The sequence below is a fragment of the Gymnoscopelus microlampas genome, assembly GCF_963454915.1.
Source record: "Gymnoscopelus microlampas genome assembly, chromosome: 14".
Lineage (NCBI taxonomy): Eukaryota > Metazoa > Chordata > Actinopteri > Myctophiformes > Myctophidae > Gymnoscopelus > Gymnoscopelus microlampas.
The window spans coordinates 34,612,921-34,631,544 of NC_139951.1; the positions used below are offsets into that span (position 1 = coordinate 34,612,921).

General features: G+C 44.0%; 1 protein-coding gene across 4 annotated transcripts in view; it reads right to left on the reverse strand.

Annotated features, from left to right (window-relative positions):
* The window catches only part of cacna1g (calcium channel, voltage-dependent, T type, alpha 1G subunit), a gene marked incomplete at its 5' end in the record, with an annotated part of 167,363 nt that overhangs the window by 3,274 nt on the left and 145,465 nt on the right, over positions 1-18,624 (reverse strand). For 3 of the 4 annotated variants that reach the window (XM_084077512.1, XM_084077509.1, XM_084077510.1), the window contains 7 exons: positions 4,205-4,392; positions 5,361-5,526; positions 10,802-10,945; positions 13,360-13,797; positions 13,978-14,099; positions 15,030-15,108; positions 16,427-16,497. In XM_084077512.1, coding sequence (XP_083933638.1) covers positions 4,205-4,392; positions 5,361-5,526; positions 10,802-10,945; positions 13,360-13,797; positions 13,978-14,099; positions 15,030-15,108; positions 16,427-16,497 — 1,208 coding nt within the window. The remainder of the gene's footprint in view (positions 1-4,204; positions 4,393-5,360; positions 5,527-10,801; positions 10,946-13,359; positions 13,798-13,977; positions 14,100-15,029; positions 15,109-16,426; positions 16,498-18,624) is intronic. The other variant, XM_084077511.1, reaches the window with a different exon arrangement.

Consider the following 18,624-nt stretch of genomic DNA (forward strand, 5'->3'; position numbering starts at 1 on the left):
CAATTTTGTCAACAAATAAAAGCTAGACTAAAATGTCAGGGAGGGGCTAGTGGAGAAGAGATCCAGTAGAACTAAGACTAAGTCAAGCTTGGTTGCGTGCAGGTGTTCCGAAAAGGAATGCTCTGAAAAGATCCGATCTACAAGCTCACCACACACACATCGCAGCGTATTCAAAAGACTATGACTAAAACTTATAAATATTTGCTGTCAAAATTAACACTGGTCCAGTGTGCCTCGGCACACCATTTGAGAACCACTGGACTAAACCATAAATGATTATCCACAGGACAGAGGGACACTGCTTTAGGGAAAGAAGCTGGCACACTGCACTCTGAGCCTGTTCAAAATGACCTCTGCCCATTCACCCACATCTCTGTGTGTCTGTCAGTGGTGTGGAAAAACACTGCATCCCTTCCTGGATGACGTGTCTTTTCAATACTCTGCCCACACCACTTTGCTTTGTAAGACCACCATGAGGTGAAAGGGGAATTGGCAGAAGGTGCACACATTATGCAGCTATAGGAGAGGAAGGGTTAGTAAGCACAATGGTTGACATAACGTCCTAAAATGTCCCAATGAAAACTCAAATGGCTTGGTCTAATAATCCCACTTTCACACATGATCACTGATCAGAAAGGACATTAACAGCAGTCACAGATCATTTATGAACTTGCGATAACTTATGAATTATGATCCCAATAAATAGGACATTTATAGAGGTGAGAGAAAAAAAACAGGCCATGAATGAGTTTTGGGAAGCAGCATTTGGATCAACATCCAGAATCATGAGTTCCCAGTGAGATTATGAATGATGTAATGATACTGACACCCAGTGGACAAAGACAGTATAGCCACGCCAGACCTGTCAACTGCAAATGTTGCACAGAATACGGTAAAGTGTACAGTCAACGTGTAACAAAAAATAAGTGACTTTATAATGGCACTAAAGATAATTTTTGTATTTTTGACTGTCCAGCCATTTTGCTCTCCATGTCATAATTCTTATGACACCTGTTCCCTTCTATAAAACAAAAAACATAACAAGTGCTCTATGACCATGTTTGTATAAAATGGCCAAATAGTACATAATTATGGACAGAACTTGACATTCTGCTGTAATCCCCTGAGTCGTATTATATCGTTGCTGTCGGGCAGAAGCCTTGTATCTTCATATGTCAACTTTTTATGTTTTTTCCCCTCCGTAAATTAATGCCCTACTTCGTCATACAAGAGTGTCACACAAAAGTAGTGAAAATAGCCGATGCATTCGTGACGCATTGTGAGATCGGCTAGTTTCACTATTTCCGACCATTTTCGTCCCATTTCCTGAAAATGAACGTTTTTGGATATACAAGGTTTCCGCCTGACAGCGATGATATGTGTAATAAGTGCACTGTATTGAAGTGATGCAGTGTTCTAATAGGTAGCTCCTGTTGTTTGTAAACGAGAAATGACGGTATAGGTGGAGTAAAGCTCTGTTAGAATCCACCAACACCACCCCAGGTTCAAGTGAAATGACACAGCTCTGCTGAGGAACACCACCCAGTCTGTTTTCTACTCTAGTAGTTCTCAACCTATAGGTCGGGACCCCCAGGGAGGTCCCCAGATGACAGTGAAGTGGCAATATAAGGACTTTTAAGTATACTATATAATATAATACCTCAAAAAAAGAAAAGAAAAACACCATTACTGAATCAAAAGTAATCAACAAACTCTTCTATAAAAACTGGTCAAACATCAGCCAAATTGTGAAATTATACAAGAAAGAGGCAAACATTGTGAAAATAGCCGTTGACTGTGGAAGCTCACTGTGGAACCGAGTCCAACAAAATGTAATGCTTCAACCCCTACAATTCCAAGTGCTTATCAGGGTGGGGGAGTTCCCAGTTCAAATATGATTCTTTTTGGGGGTCGCGTCCAGAAAAGGTTGAGAACCACGGTTCTACTCTGTACCCAGCTTCCTGCAGTCATGGCTACAGTTAACTGTGAGAGAGTTGCAGATGTGATGTGCTGTGTGGCTGATGATTAGCAGTAGACAGACGGACATTTAAATGAACATGAGGGAGGAGGAGAGGGTAGGGACAGTGCCCGCGGGAGCACGTGTGTGTGTGTGTGTGTGTGTGTGTGTGTGTGTGTGTGTGTGTGTGTGTGTGTGTGTGTGTGTGTGTGTGTGTGTGTGTGTGTGTGTGTGTGTGTGCGTGCGTGTTTCTGACTGCCTATTAGAGGATGAATGTGAGGTCCAGTGTTTTTGAAAGGCCCAGTAGCAGCTAAAGTCTGCCTGTTTCACTGCTTCAGAAACAGGAGTATCTGTGTTTGAGCATTAGCTCAGGGTCTGGTGGCTTTTGCACCCAACTGAGCTGGGATCGGCGACAAAAATGTCAACAAAAGATTCAAAACGGTGGACGGTGAGATGAGGACAGGTGGCGGTGATCGGGACACACAGGTAAAAGGGAAGACAGAAGAAGGAGAAAGGACATAGTCAACATTACGAGAACAATAGAACTGGGAGAGAAAAAGATTAGGACAGCTTTGGTCGTTAACATGACAGAAAAACACAACGTGGAGAAGACAGACGACAGGCTTTTAAATCAAAGAGAAAAGGACATCAACACTGACGTGATGATATCATTCACTTATACGTGTTTAAATTAAAGCAATAATCTACACAAGTATTGAAGTTTGACACAATGGCGCCTCTTGATGGCAGCCAACGGTAATTACTAAACGGTGCTTTCAATGAGTTTACAATCCTTAATTTACTTCCATTTACAGCAGCATTTTCTCTCAGGTCGGTACAAATCCTCACTCCTTAGGGTTGACAGACCCGAACCCCAACCCCAACCATGGCATTTAGGGGTGGTACACAGCCTGGGAGTGAATGTTACCCGAGAGAGATGAGACTATAGCTGCAGTGTGCTTGCACTTAGGCTTCTATGGGAAGGCACCTTCTATGTGAATTGGCCTTCTATTCTATGGTAGCGCTGGTCCATATCGTTAGAAGGAGTTCTCCTTAGGAGAACTCCCTCTAACGCTATGGACCAGAGCTACTGTACTTCTATGGGAACATGAGCCTAGTCATAGGGTCGTGTCAGGGACAGGGGAGCGCTGGTTTTATTTCACTCAGTGTCTTGCGTATGTCAGGGATGGGACATATTCCACACGTGAACTTTCGAAACAGGCGATAACTTATTCCGTTCACCACTACTTGCCAACTCAGACGGCGTGCTTGACCACGTGCTGCTCACCGCAGACTCTCGCTCGTCTGGCTGCATGCTCGGGTACGCTCATGAGCCATCAAGGCTTCACTGTCGGCAAACTGCCTTGTTTCCCATTATTGAATTTACATCTAAATTAGGGCTGTCAAATTATTAAAAAAATTAATCAGATTAATCACGGATTAATCATTAATGAATCATGATTAATTACCATTCGTAACTATGCCCAAAATATGGCCATTTTCTCTGTATATTTTTGTGGGAATGGGAAGATAAATCTCTCTCTCTCTCTCTCTCTCTCTATTTACATGATATGAGCCGCTGCCTATAGCCTACGTACATTTCACAGCCTTAATCTAATTAATTCCATAAATGAATTGACTCGGTTATTTTGACAGCCCTAATGAAACCATCTTAATGTAATGCTAAAATGCATGTCTATATGGGATTATTAATGTTTCAATGTGGCTATTATGTATGAAAAGGCATAGAAGGGGCATTCCCTAAGATTAGCAAAGGGGCTAAGAACGTAAGCGCCCACACACTGATGAATAAAGGGATAGTTCACCCCCAAAATGACTTTTTTTCCCTATCGATTAGTCACCCCATGGAGACTTGAATTCATGGATATTTTTTTGTTTTTGTCACATTCCTAAGCCAATAATTTGATGACCGGCAGCGGTTGCGGTAGGAGACAAAATAAAGAGTCTCCTTTGTCTCTCCTACCGGAACCGCTGCCTACCGGTCCGCTGGTCATCAAATTATTGGTTAGGAATGCGACAAAAAAAAAGAAATCCATGAATTCAAGTCTCCATGGGGTGACTAATCGATAGAAAAAAACAATGTTTTGGGGTGAACTATCCCTTTAACCGAGAAGGCTGTTGGCTGAATCACCAGTGTCATTTTGCACCTCTCTGTGTCAGTGTAAAGTTGAGTGTGTGTATTGTACCTGTCTGTGGAGCGTGCGGTTCAGTGTGTGTGTATTGTACCTGTCTGCGGAGCGTGCGGTTGAGTGTGTGTGAGCGCCTGGGCGGCGGGAGGCGGGGTATGCTCTCGGAGTGGGCGTGGCTGTGGGGGCTGATGGGTCTGAAGAGCTCCATGGGGACAGAGAGCTGCTGGGAACACACCTCTGGTTGGGAGAGCACCTCTGGCTGGGAACGCACAGAGCTCCTGGAGCCTGCCCACAAACACAAGGACCACAATATAGAGATACTGTATATCGTTGTTGTCCAGTGGTGTAAAGTAAGATCTACTCAAGTACTGTTTGAAATCAGCCGATACATTTCATACATTTGAAAACTTGTGAAATGGGGCATTCTGCATAATGAGTACTTTCTACTTTTGGTACTTTAAGCACATTTTTGTACCAATACTAAGTAAATTTGAGTGAATTCCGGACTTTTTCTTGTAACAGAGTTACATTGCAATATTGATACTTTTACTTAAGTAAAACATTTGAGTACTTTTTCCACCACTGTTGTTGTCGGGCAGAACCTCTTATCTCCGTATTTTACCTTTTTGTGTCTGTTTTCCCATAAATGAATGCCCCAGCCCTACTCGATCATACCACAGTGTCACTCAAAAGCATCAAAGTAGCAGAGAGCAGTAGATGTGCTAGTAGAGTAGTAAAGTAACTGTTTTTGACATAATGAGGTTTCCACCCGACAGAGACGATGTTAAAGTTTCATACAGTAGCATGAGCATAAAGCGGGTTGGTGGTCCGTCCTCGAAATGACCTGCCCCGCACTGTGGTCAAACCAGATGGCATATCAACAAAAGATAATTAAAACTTCACTCCACAATTCCATGTCCTACCCGGAATTGGGGGGGATAATGCATTATGCGTTATGAGCTTCATGGCAGTACTAGTTGTCAAGCAGTAGTTGTCCTACCCAACAACAGTGTCCAAATGTCTCAATGTTTACAACCACTGGAGACGTACTATTTATATTTTGTTAACATACTGTACTACACAGATAGATTAATATCATGTTGTATTTATCAAAATAAGCTGAGGATTGCAGCTTTAACATTATAATAAGCCTCACACAGGGCACACTCTACTCTTACTCTTCTGATAAATCAATGCAGCACTGGGGTCATGGGACAACATGGGTCATTCATGGATGTCCATGCCTGGTTTACCTGAATGGGTCCTCCGTGGGCCCTCCGTGTGCTGGGCCCCCTGAGCCTGTACCGACACCAGGAACATGTAGCTGTCGTTGGGCAGGGAGTGTGTGCGGCCCACCGTGGACTTCCTGACACTCAGCAGGTGGTCCTCCAGTGGCTCCCCCGGGTCTAGCTGCTCTGTCTGGGGAAGGAAGGAGGGGGGTCAGTCTCTGGGAAATGTCAGGTAGCTTCTCTCTCTCACGCACACACGCAAACACACACGCAACACACACACACACACACACACACACACACACACACACACACACACACACACACACACACACACACACACACACACACACACACACACACACACACACACACACACACACACACACACACACACACACACACACACACACGCGTGTCTTTACCACAGTAAACAGAGGCAGTAGTCATGAGCAAGCATGTAGCGACAGACAGGGTCTGCACATCGGGGGGAGGAGGGGGTAAGGCGGGGGACATTAAACTGGCACAGAGCTGGCACAGATCACAGAAACTAGACCTGGCCTAAATTGAAATCAGCGTGGATATAATGAACGGGGTGAACGACGAAGACGGCAGACTTTCGTCCCATTGTGATAACCGCCATGTTAGATCTGTTCTGTTGATGTGTGCCAGGAACGGGGTCAGTGTCCCGGAGCCGGTTGGAACAGACGACGAGGCGCGTCGCAAAAATCCTGAGCATCAGTTTAACTCTTGGAAAAGTTGACATAATTGGAACCGTAATTGACACTCAGGATTTCGCTGCGCACACCAAACCTCCCACGCACTTCACAATCACCTGCCAAAAATTGGCACAATAACTAGAAATAGAGTGAGAACTACAGTACCACCACAACACTGGTCACACTAGAAGACAACTGACGGCACAAACCAAGAGAGAGAGAGAGAGAGGAAAGATGTAGGAAAGGTCAGAGAGGAAGGCTGGACAGACACATAAAGCATATAGGAAGAAGTTAAAAGGGAAAGATAGGTAGTGTGAGTGTGAGGTACAGTATAGAGAGTAAAGTATAGAAATTAAGAAGAAGGAAAGACGAGAGAGAGAGAGAGAGAGAGAGAGAGAGAGAGAGAGGGGGGGGGGGACTGCAGGACGTAGCAGGTGTTCTACTCTACTGGACAGGAACGTTAACATACACCAAGCTGGAAAGGTGGAATGAAGAAAGGGAGAGAGAGAGAGAGAGAGAGAGAGAGAGAGAGCGAGAGCGAGAGAGATTCTTCAAGGGCTTTCAACTCCACATGGGCTCCTCTGTCTAATCACTCGTTCCATTTGATATCCCTGACGGCGAGATCCACTTAAAGTTGATTTAATGTGTGTACAATTGGCTCCGGGTGGCCCCTGCCTGCCTGATAGAGCTGGAAGGCATAGGCTTTGGTTTGGACTGATAATACATGGAATCATCCCACTGATCAATGTCCCTCACTGGCACAGTAAAAGTGTTAAATTAATGCTCCGGGTTTGTCTGTGCTTGATGAATTAAAGAGTGAAAGACCGGGGAGCCACAGGGAGGTGATCTGAACACTAATGAGCCAAATTGAATGTTAATCATCACCACCGCTCGTCCCGAGTGACTTTGATCATGGAGAACAAAGCTGTTCAGGGTACCGGTGTCCTCTTTTTCAATGACCGAGCCATTACGGGAGAGTAAATGGGAGTACAATAATGGAGAGACTCACCTTGATCTTTTACCACAGTCTACTCTATTCAATCACAAACTCACCTCCTGGTCTGAATATTAATCTATGACATAATTATCCTGTGTCTGGGTGGCGCTACAGGGTAAGGTTCCTGCCCACCACCTTGGAGACTGGCTATGAGTCCTCCATGGTGCCTCCGGCTTGCATGGGTCCCTCCGCCGTCGGTATGCAAGTGTGTGAATGTAATGCACAATGCACATTTTAAAGCGCTTTGGATAAAGGCGCTACTGTATGTAAATACACCCACTACCATTTAGAGGTGTGGGATAACACTGATCTCTGACAGGCTGTTTCTCAGCTTCTTGATTTGAAGTTTAACAACATTCAACTCAGTACATATTCTTTTCAGATTTCAATGTATGATGATCCCTCATTTGAAAGCTTACAAACACTTTCAAGCACTTTCTCCCAGAACATGTCACACATATCCAGTCATCTCTCAAATGTGTGCAAGTTCAGTGATGTGACTAATATGACGCCCAGTAGTGGGCTCCCAAACTTAACCACTTAAACCCTATTTCACTGACTGTGGCCAAATCTCTTTGCTCAAAATACTGTAGATCTACAAGATGTATAAGCTTGTGTATCTGCTGTTTTTGCTGAATGTTCACATCATTTTCACCATAATGTTCACCTATTATGACATTCCCACAATAGGGATGCTCGGGTCCATGTGCTTAAGCCTGAGAGCCAGCTGTTGTGCCCCACTGAGCGGCAATGCAGAGGAGGGGTAAGTGGATTTGAAAGTCACTCTGGGAAGGACACACTATAAGATATAACCGCCGAGGAGGAGAGAAGGAGGGAAAGACAGATGGAGGTAAAGAAAGAAAGAAGAGCTGTCAGTACATTGCATTCCAGTCTGGTTAGAAAGAGAGGGTTAAAATCATCAGGAGCCAGGTCGTCGGTGAGAGCGAGCGACCAGGATTTCTCAGAGGCCAGAGACAGAACTTCCACCTCCGCTAGAGGGATCTAGGCAAGGAAGAGACAAGCCACGGTGAGCAGAGAGAGCACACACACACACACGCACACACACACACACACACACACATGCGCACACACGCACGCTCACGCGCACACGCACAAAGTTGACAGTGAAAAAGAAACAAAATATACAAAAACATAACACAACAACATATAAAAGGAACCTCTTTTGATGTATCCTTCTCATTTTTAAAACATATTTTTTTCATGGGAGAATTGGACCATGGTATGTTGTCATTATACCACACCTAGGTAGTGTAATTGGCCCGTTACCCAGTACAAGCAGCTCACGGGGATCATGACGTCAAGTGTTTGTGTTTCTGGAGATTTATTTCTACAGCAGATTCATTATAACTGCATGGACACTCCCCAATATTGTTAACAAACTTGACTTACGAACAAAACAGGCTGGAAGGGTGCACACCAGTAGTACTGAGGTGCTGACCTGGGTACTAAAGGTATAAAAATGAAAAGAGAGGCCGCACAGCTCGTAGCAATGCAACAATGACATTTTTTTATTTTTATATTACGTACATATTAACGTTGGTTTCCTATTACAATATTGTTTTGCATCGTGGCTACGAGCAATGCGACCTGTCTTTTCATTTTTTTACAAACTTGACTTAGCCATTGTGAATGTGAAATGAATCGATATTGAGCAACTGTATGGCCAATTTCCCTGCTATCAGAAACTGCTTATGTTGGACTGTATACTGTACATGAAATAGAGGCATGCATGCTACCAGTGACACGGCGACTTGGCGACACCTAGTGACAAAGTTACTGCCAGCCAGAGTGCAGGCAAACTTCAGAGCCATAGGTATATGATTATTATACCACACGCATCAGATTTAGCCAAACGTTGTCAAAATAAAGGTTTAGCATGACAAACGAAATCGTGAACAAACAGACCAAACGATACAACATAAAGTTGGGTTGTACTGTAGTCGAGAGACAAGCATACTGCTCACAGATATGAACACGCATAAGAAAATACTTCTGTAAACAAAACAAACAAATTAAAGCACCTTCTATTAGAGACAAAACAGCAATTCATCGAAATGTTGTCATTAGAAATGTTTGCAACACACAGACATCCATGGAGAAGATGTATTCTATAGAATCTATCAGTCTCTGTTGTGCTGAATCAGCTAAAGCTAAAACGACCACTGGTTAACTAATTCACATCAGAGCGCCGAGCTTAAGAACTCAAGAACATTGTGGAGTTTGGCTTCAGTCAGGGAGCGTTTAGGAGCCTCGAGCGCTTCTGGCTTCTGTAAAAGGAGCTGCTGTTTGGTTGGCCCTCTACCAACCAGGGGAATTAATAGGGGAAATGCTTTCTGACAGGCAAACGGCAGGGCCTGCCATGTCGAGAGGGGTAGGGGGCCTAAATTGGCAGGGTGGAGAGTGGTCGCTGGAAGAGATTTCTGCTAACTTCTCAAAATGAGACCCAGAACGAGACGGGGGCTTTTGCAGCTGTGGTAATAACAACGTCTTAGGCCTATTTAAAATAGATTTTTGCAATGCTAATGTAATTGGCCCTAGCGACTTCCTTCCAAATGAGGACAAGAGGCACCCAGTTGCATAATTCAGCGATCCATAGCTTATTGATTGAGACAGTATTGCATACACGAATGTGTGTGTGTGAGTGTGTGTGTGTGTGTGTGTGTGTGTGTGTGTGTGTGTGTGTGTGTGTGTGTGTGTGTGTGTGTGTGTGTGTGTGTGTGTGTGTGTGTGTGTGTGTGTGTGTGCGTGTGTGATAAATTGCCTTGAGAGGAGAATGTGAATGCTTTTTCTGAAGTTGCTTATACTCTTGGTGGTTTTGTTTCAAAATTGTGTGTGTTGTTTGTGGAAAGCAAACACACACACACACACACACACACACACACACACACACACACACACACACACACACACACACACACACACACACACACACACACACACACACTCATAAAACAGTCTAGAGCATACAGGGCCAACTGTAAACCATGTCATTGAGGTTGCTGAACTAGACCAAAAACCTGTCAAGCATGACCCAATATAAGTGAGTGAAGATGTGAGCAAAGGAATGAGATCATGGTTGGGACGGGATAGAATGCGGTGCACTGTAAGCAACAGGCTGGATTAGAGGAGGAAAAAAGTACAAGACGTACAGCAGAATGTAAAAGACTTATTACACTAGTAGGGCTGCACCATATGAACACATTTGTATGACTTGACTGAATATTTTCAATCTGGTGGAGACAGAATTGTCTCCAACATACTGCTAAGAAACTTGGATCAAAAGACACCTTTTACACGCACACGCACACACGCACACACGCACGCACGTACGAACGCACGCACACGCGCATGCACACATACGCACGCATGCGTACACACACCCAAACAATTGCAGCCTCTTGCAATTTGTAAATCACACAGAAATGCCTAATTTATGCTCTGAAAGTAGCCGATTTACAAGCTCAAAACTGGTCACATCCGTGATGTATTGTGAGCATGCAAATCTGCTATTTTCGGCACGCGACATTGTTGTACGATGAAGTATAGATCAGGCATAAGGAGTTAAGATATTGTTTTTCACCATTAATTGTGTGGCACTAAAGGTGACAGTGAGTAAAACAAAGCTAAAGAAAAAGACTGTATGATGTGCATGCAGTGGAAGAGGTGGGTCGGTTGATGGTGGCGGGAGGGAGGTAATGGAGGGAGCATTGGTATGCGTGGCTATTGACCTTCTTGTCTGTGCTGTGCTTGCTGGGTTTGGGGGGCAGGGCGTAGTAGTGGCAGATAGATCCAGATAGGTTGTCCATCAGGTTCAGCTCCCCTTCCATGGAGCCCTGGATCACCAGGGAGACCGAGTCAAACATGTCTCTCCGCTGAACACAGGAAGCAGAGAGGATGGAAGATGGACAGAGAGAGAGAGACACACACACACACACACACACACACACACACACACACACACACACACACACACACACACACACACACACACACACACACGGTGAAATATTACTAAAAAGACTAGTTCAGGACACAATCCAGCACATACATATATATTTATTTATACATGTATTATTTATATACATATATATTTCTGGTGTGCTCTCAGGATACACTGTTATACTACATGCATGGAATTTTTGCCTCTGCAAACGGGGGGGGGGAGACAACATTTTGACATGAGAGAAAGAAAATAAAGTGCATCCAACCACAGTACTGGCAGTTGTGAACTGTATACCAATAAGAAATCCGGAGCAGGCTAATAGAATGTAAACAATGTATGTATGTATGTATTTATTTATTTGTGAGGACCGACAGTGCACCATAAACTTATAATGATGGCAAAACACAAACTGGTAAAAAAGCACATTACATGTATCTAATAATTATGTGAATTAGTCTAATTAATAGTTAGAAAAAAAACTGCCCCCCTGCCCCTCCCTATAAAATGGCCACTGGTGTCGTATGTATGCTGCATCGAATCCCTCTGTTTGCAGCTCACGACTCTGACATCCACCCCAAAGTTACATCCATTACCGCTACAGTCCATTAGGGGGCAGTAGAATACCACATCACTCCTGAATCAGTGTTGCCAAGTCTGCTCATTATAAACAACTTTGGGCTTGTTTTTCTGTGACGTCGCTTGTAAATATTGGTGGTTGCGTTTTTTGGGGCTTGTTTCTAAGGTGTAGTTGCTTATTTGGGCTTGCTTCCTAATTGATGTGTTTGTCTGCTGCGGAACCCCATCTGAAAATATTCTGTGCAAGGGATTTCCCTTCCCATACAAGATTTGTGGTTTTAAAAAAAATCCATATTTTTCAACAAAAATAAATACATAGCAGATCTATAAGCTCACAATGCGTTGCGACGTGTCGTGAGCTTGTAGATCGGCTATGTACAACTAGTCAATGTAAATGGGGCTCAAGTGGTAAAACTGGTCGCTTCTTTTGGGATTTTTTTCTCGGACCATGGCTGCTTGTTGCTCTCGCAAAATCTGGCAACACTGTCCTGAACTCCCGCTGGAGTAGAGGGGGAGATGGGAGTTTAGAGGAGAGCGCGAGGGGAGAGAGGGATAACATCTCTGAGAGGACCACAACGAGAGCAAGGCCTCTATTTCCTATCCCTGCTGTCTGGAAATAGCCTGTTGGAGTGTACAACACGGCCCTGTGGACCAGGCTTTCCCATGGCACTGTGACCTATTCATGACTGGCATGTCCTCTACTGGGACCTCTCGTTCTCTCTCTCTCTCTCTCTCTCTCTCTCTCTCTCTCTCTCTCTCTCTCTCTCTCTCTCTCTCTCTCTCTCTCTCTCTCTCTCTCTCTCTCTCTCTCTCTCTCTCTCTCTCTCTCTCTCTCTCTCTCTCTCTCTCTCTCTCTCTCTCTCTCTCTCTCTCACACACACACACACACACACACACACACACACACACAGATGCACGCACGCACGCACATAGCGCACGCACGCAGGCAGGCAGGCAGACAGGCAGAGATACAAAAACACCCACGAACAGACAGCAAATACACGCATGCACCCACACACAGACAGATACAAAAATAATACCACACGCACACATACAAATTATCCTGACAGGCTACTGTTACTGCTATCAAATGCAAACTACCCTTATTGTAGGGGCTACACAGCAAAGTGTGTAGAAACAAAGTGTGTTCACGTAACTCTCATAGGTTACAAATGGAAGCTTTGGTGTGTTTATTTAACTCTGTTAATTTAGAGTCAGAGTTAAATTAACACTCAGGATTTGACAGTGTATTGGATGACTTGTCTCTGTCCCCTCAGCGAGGTGCCAGTGAGGACACTAATGGTTTGGACTAGAGCCATGACAACCGGAGACACAAGGGGTCATCTGGCTGCTCTCACTGCGGGGACCTCAACAGGAAGTGACCTCAAAGCATCTGTCATGTCTCACAGGACATTTCCTGGTTAATTGAGCAAAGGACCAAAAAAAGCCAGACCTAGACTTGGTTTGAGTGACTGCGTGTGCGTGCATGTGCGTGTGCGCGCGTGCGTGCGTGCGTGTGTGTGTATGAGTGTTTGTGGATGATAGTCTTCAGATAATAAAGTGGCCGCAGAAACTGGTAGAAAGTGACAATATTTTATTCTGGACGCAGAGTTTGTGCAAGAAAACATTCAAGCGTGTGTGCATGCAAGCGTGTGCGTGTGTGTAATATAATTAGCTTATTTTACAATGTTCCAGTATTGCAGCTTCAAAAAAACGTCTAAATATTGTGTGAAACACACACATACACACACACACATTTCTCCTCACCTCTAACGGGGTCTCAAGACAGGGAGTAGTGGGGTCCGTGCTGATGTGCACCGAGTCTCTGGTTATATCCGCCTGAGGCGAGTCCATTGCACTTCCTCTCTCCAGCTCCCGGTCGTCTCCTCCCCCCGCCCACCTCCAGGGGGAGCCCCCCGAGCCGGTCCGCTCCAAACCCAGAGCCATGGGGTTCAGCTGGGGCGACCTGGGCCCGCTGCTGCCGCCGCCCTCTGTGCGGTGGAGCTCCAGCTCCAGCTCCGCCTCTAGCTCCGCCTCCTCCTTGGCCTCCTTGTTGCTCTCCTCCAGGTGCTTCATGAGCACGGCGATGACCACGTTGACCAGGACGAACTGGGCGGTCAACACGAACGACACGAAGTAGAGGGGCGAGACCACCGTGTTGTAGCAGGTGGCTACCGTGTCTTGGGCGCAGTCCCTTAACGTATCCTGTAAGGCATGGGAAGCTGATCAGTGGATCAACAAGTGGATGTTTTCACCGACTGACAACTTACCTGGCCTTGCACCAGGGTTCGATTTGTAAAAAACTAAAACCAAAAAAAAAACAGAGCCAATCAACAAGGTCACAATGCGTCGCAATCCTATAGGTTCAGAACGGTGTCACTTCACCTTCATGATGCCATTCCAGTTGTCTCCAGTGGAAACTCGGAACAGCAACAGGAATGCCATGCCAAAGTTCTTGAACGTAGCATAGCGGCCCAAACCCTCACATGGATGTAGCTCATCACAAACTGACAGGACAGCGGAGAGAGAGAGAGAGAGAGAGAGAGAGAGAGAGAGAGAGAGAGAGAGAGAGAGAGAGAGGACGATATAGGAAGTCAGATTGTAGCAGTGATTCCCAAACCTTTTAGCTTGAGACCCAAAAGAGAAATTTGATGTTTCCCCTGCACCCAAACTAGTGAAAATAGCCGATCTACAAGCTCAACACAACACGTTGCTATGCGATGTGTTGTGAGCTTGCTATTTTCACTACTTCTTAAGTATATAAAATGTATGGAATTTCTTAGATTTGGGGGAAAAGTGTATTCTTTTTTATGTTAGACTTTTTTATTTATTTCTGAAACATTTTGATTATTATTTATATTATTTTTATAATTTTGGGAAATCTTTTGAAATGATCATTTAAAATTTCTTTAGGAACCTAAAAGGGATATTTACTCGTCGTAACCCATACAATTGGTCCGCGACCCAGAAATTGGTTCCGACCCACTGTATGGGAGACAGTCCGATGGGTGGGGTTGAATTATAAGAGCATAACAGAGCAATGAGATGATGGTCATTGCAATTACATTAATCTGAAAGATAAAAGCTACAGTTGAAGGGTTCAATATATTATTCCCACAAAGAAATCAGTTAATTAGGAACTACTACATTACATCAAAACATCAGAAAGAATAATGAAGAACTTGTGTGTGTGTGTGTGTGTGTGTGTGTGTGTGTGTGTGTGTGTGTGTGTGTGTGTGTGTGTGTGTGTGTGTGTGTGTGTGCGCGTGTGCGTGTGTGCGTGTGTGCATGTATGTGTGTGCGTGCGTATGTGTGTGTGTGAAAAAAAAAAGTTTTACTCTTATGTACCTGTACACAAGATGTAACAATAAAGTACAACCTTGAACCTTGAACCATGTGCGTGCGTGCATGCGTGAATATGTTTTTCTGTGTCTTACTCAAGTCACCAAACAGCTCCACTCCCAGCGCTGCGAAGATGAAAAACAGAAGCATAAACAGAAGACCCAGATTCCCCACCTGCAGGGAGACGACAGGAAGACAGAGACAATTAATGCCTGACTCACACATCCTTTGACAAGAGAGAGAACTCTCAAAACAAAAACAAACTGGAGCAACGTTTATTGAAAGGGGTTGTGCGTCGTGCGATGTGTAAATTAGCCTCCAGAAGGAACAGGATTATGTACTGTAGGTCCAAATCAACCCAAAAAATGACAGCTAACCCAGTTCGGTGAGAAAATAAACACAACGCTGTGACACCGATTAAACAGCAAAAAGGAAATCAAAGCTGCTCCGGAGTGAAGTACTAAGTGACACAAAACACAGTTTAAAAAAAACTAATGAGGGATAACCAGGAACAACACAGGAGAATGTTAATCTCATCCATTTTTACACTTTCAAAGTCAAACACAGGGTTGTATTGTGAAGGGACAGAGCAGAAAAAGATGAGAAAGGGGAGGATTATGATAAAGAGTTATACATTTAATAGTGTACCTGCTACTGAAGTGGAAAAAGGAGATAAGCAGGCTGGTTAAAAGGGGCTTAGCAACAGGTAATGAACAGCCTTACCATTTTACGCCCTAACCACCTCTGTCAGTGCTAATCGTCTCACAACGTCAGACTTTCCATATCCCATTACTGGACTTATTAATTACGAGCACTTCTTGTATGCTTTGGGGGAATTATCAGCGGTGCCCTAGAAGCTTTATCAGAGCCTGAGATGGTATCAGCGCATATTCAACATATTCGTTGTGAGGAATGTTAATACTGTCTGTGTCACTTTTACTGAATGTTGCGAAGCCTCATTATCACCCTCCATCAACACTGCACAGAGGGATCTTCAAACAACCTGCTTTTCGTTGCTGTTGGCCAGAAATCTCTTATCTCCCTATTTCAACTTTTTATGTTTTTTTTTTCTCGTAAATCAATGCCCTCCATCATACAAGAGTGTCACATATAAGTAGTGAAAATAGCTGCTCTACAGGCTCACAACTCGTCACATAACGGCACATTGTGAGCTTGCAGATCTGCTATTTTCGCTATTTTAAAGGTTTTCTTAGTAATAAAAAGGAACGGTTTGGGACATATGAGGTTTCCACCCGACACAGCTACGTTTTCCAAGTTCCCACGGGAAGGGTCATTGAAGGGACGCTCAACATACAAAAGAAAAAGACAATTATGGGATCCTGGGATGGGGCCATAGCTCCAAAGGGACATAATTATGATGAAAGGGTTCCATAGACACATATACAGTATATATACAGTACTGTAGGCGGCGGGGCAGGGATTTAATGAAGGCTTCAGCGAGATGTGTCAAGATGTTGGCTGGTTTGTTTACCTGAGGCAGTGCCTGCATAACGGTGTCCAGCAGAGCTCGCATCCCCACTGCCATCTTCAGCAGCTTCAGTACTGCAGGAACACGCGCGCACACCCACACACACACCCACACACACACACACACACACACACACACACACACACACACACACACACACACACACACACACACACACACACACACACACACACACACACACACACACACACACACACACACACACATAATGAAAAGGCCTGTCATAATATCAAAGCTGCAATCCAGAACTTTATATTTTCACTACTTTTTGAGTACAATTAATGAGCGTCGCGCTTGGCACAGACATGCGCAGAGCAAGTTCTGTCAGGGAACTCAGTGCAGTTTTTGGGGGCCGACCATTGGGCGGCCTCAGCTCCACGTTCACATCCACTCATCCAATCACACACTCATTTCATTCTCAGACCACTCTATTTAAAGGTAGGGTAAGTGATTTTCTTTGGTTAAAATAAGTGTTAAATAGCTCTATATTCTGATAGTACTCATTGCTATAGAGTGTTTGTTCAGTAAAAGGAGTCGCCTTGTCTCTCCAGCTCTTTATAAAACAGAAAATTAATTTTCGTTTCAGTTTCATTTCCATTTTTATCCAATCAGGATAGAGAACTCAATCGGGATATAGATTAAACAAGTGAAATTGGAAGTGATGACACTAAGAAATGAGCAGGCAAAATTGGAACTGGAACACTATAAAATGAAGCTTAAAAATGGGTACTTTCTCCTGATTGGCTGAGATTTTGACACCTACCGATAAATGTATTTTCTGTTTATTAAAGAGCTGGAGAGACGGGGAGACTCCTGTTACTGAACAAACACTCTATAGCAATGATTACTATCAGAATATAGTGCTTTAACCTTTTAACAAAATACTTTTTGTTTTAACCCAAAAAATATCACTTACCCTACCTTTAACTGGAAGTTTGCACTACTCAGCCCAGCTTACTTTTGCTGCTACTCTCACCACTGCTGTCTTGCTAAACAATTGCTGCTAATCCTCCACCACCCCAGCTACCACCTGTCATTTTGGATCTGCTGTTTATGTGCGGGGGATTCGGAGTCCCTATGGTTGGGAGATGCGTTTTATCAGAGTACCTAAAAGCAGATTCAATTCATTGCCAAACCATAATAAATATATTGCTCATTTTATATTCAATATAAATATCTTATCCTTCATGAGTTGTCCTTTATCCATTCATGAGTTGTCCTTTATCCATTCATGAGTTGTCCTGACAGAACTTAAGTTATGCTAAAAGGATAACACAAAACCTTGATGGCTTATTTCCATTGTGGTCCTGCGTATTCCAATTCATCAGCAAGACATACAGTACAAAACATACAATGCAATACAAATCATCATCAATACCAGGAGCAATACATACTCTATGGCAAGCTAGAAGACTATTGTCCTGTTGTACATTGCGGACTATGGCGGTTTTGAGGAAGTCTAATGTTCCCCCCAGAATATGGGTGCTGTGCTGTGATTAACCACTTCAGCCCTATGTTATTATTCATCATACGATGGTGTCCGACTGCAAAACTAGATGATCTACAAGCTCACTTGAGAGCTATGCACATTCCCCCCCTTTTATTCACTCTCTATGTAAACAATATTGCACTCCCCTCCCCGCAATGGGATGTCCATTTGTATGCGGACGACACAATTTTATACAGCATTGGCCCAACACTTGAAGCAGCCACTGCAAATTTGCAGACTGCCTTCAATAGGTTTCAAAGGGCTCTAATTCAACTTAAGCTAGTCCTGAACGCTAACAAAACAAAATGCATGGTATTTACCAGATCTCCAAACACAAATCCCTCTACTGGTGTTTACACTCTTAAAGGTGAACAAATTGAACTGGTCTCATCGTACAAATACCTGGGCATTTGGCTAGATTCCAAGCTCACATTTAAGATTCATGTGGAGAACCTAACCAAAAAACTAAGAGGGCAGATTGGTTTCCTCTACAGAAACAGATCCTGTTTTTCTCTTTCCAGCAGAAAAACTGTTGTTCAATCTGTCATAATGTCTGTGTTTGACTATGGTGATGTGCTATACATGCATGCGTCAAGCTCTACACTTAAGCCTCTTGAAGCTGTCTACCACAGTGCCCTACGATTTATCACTGGTGATGACTATCACACCCATCACTGTATTTTATATGATA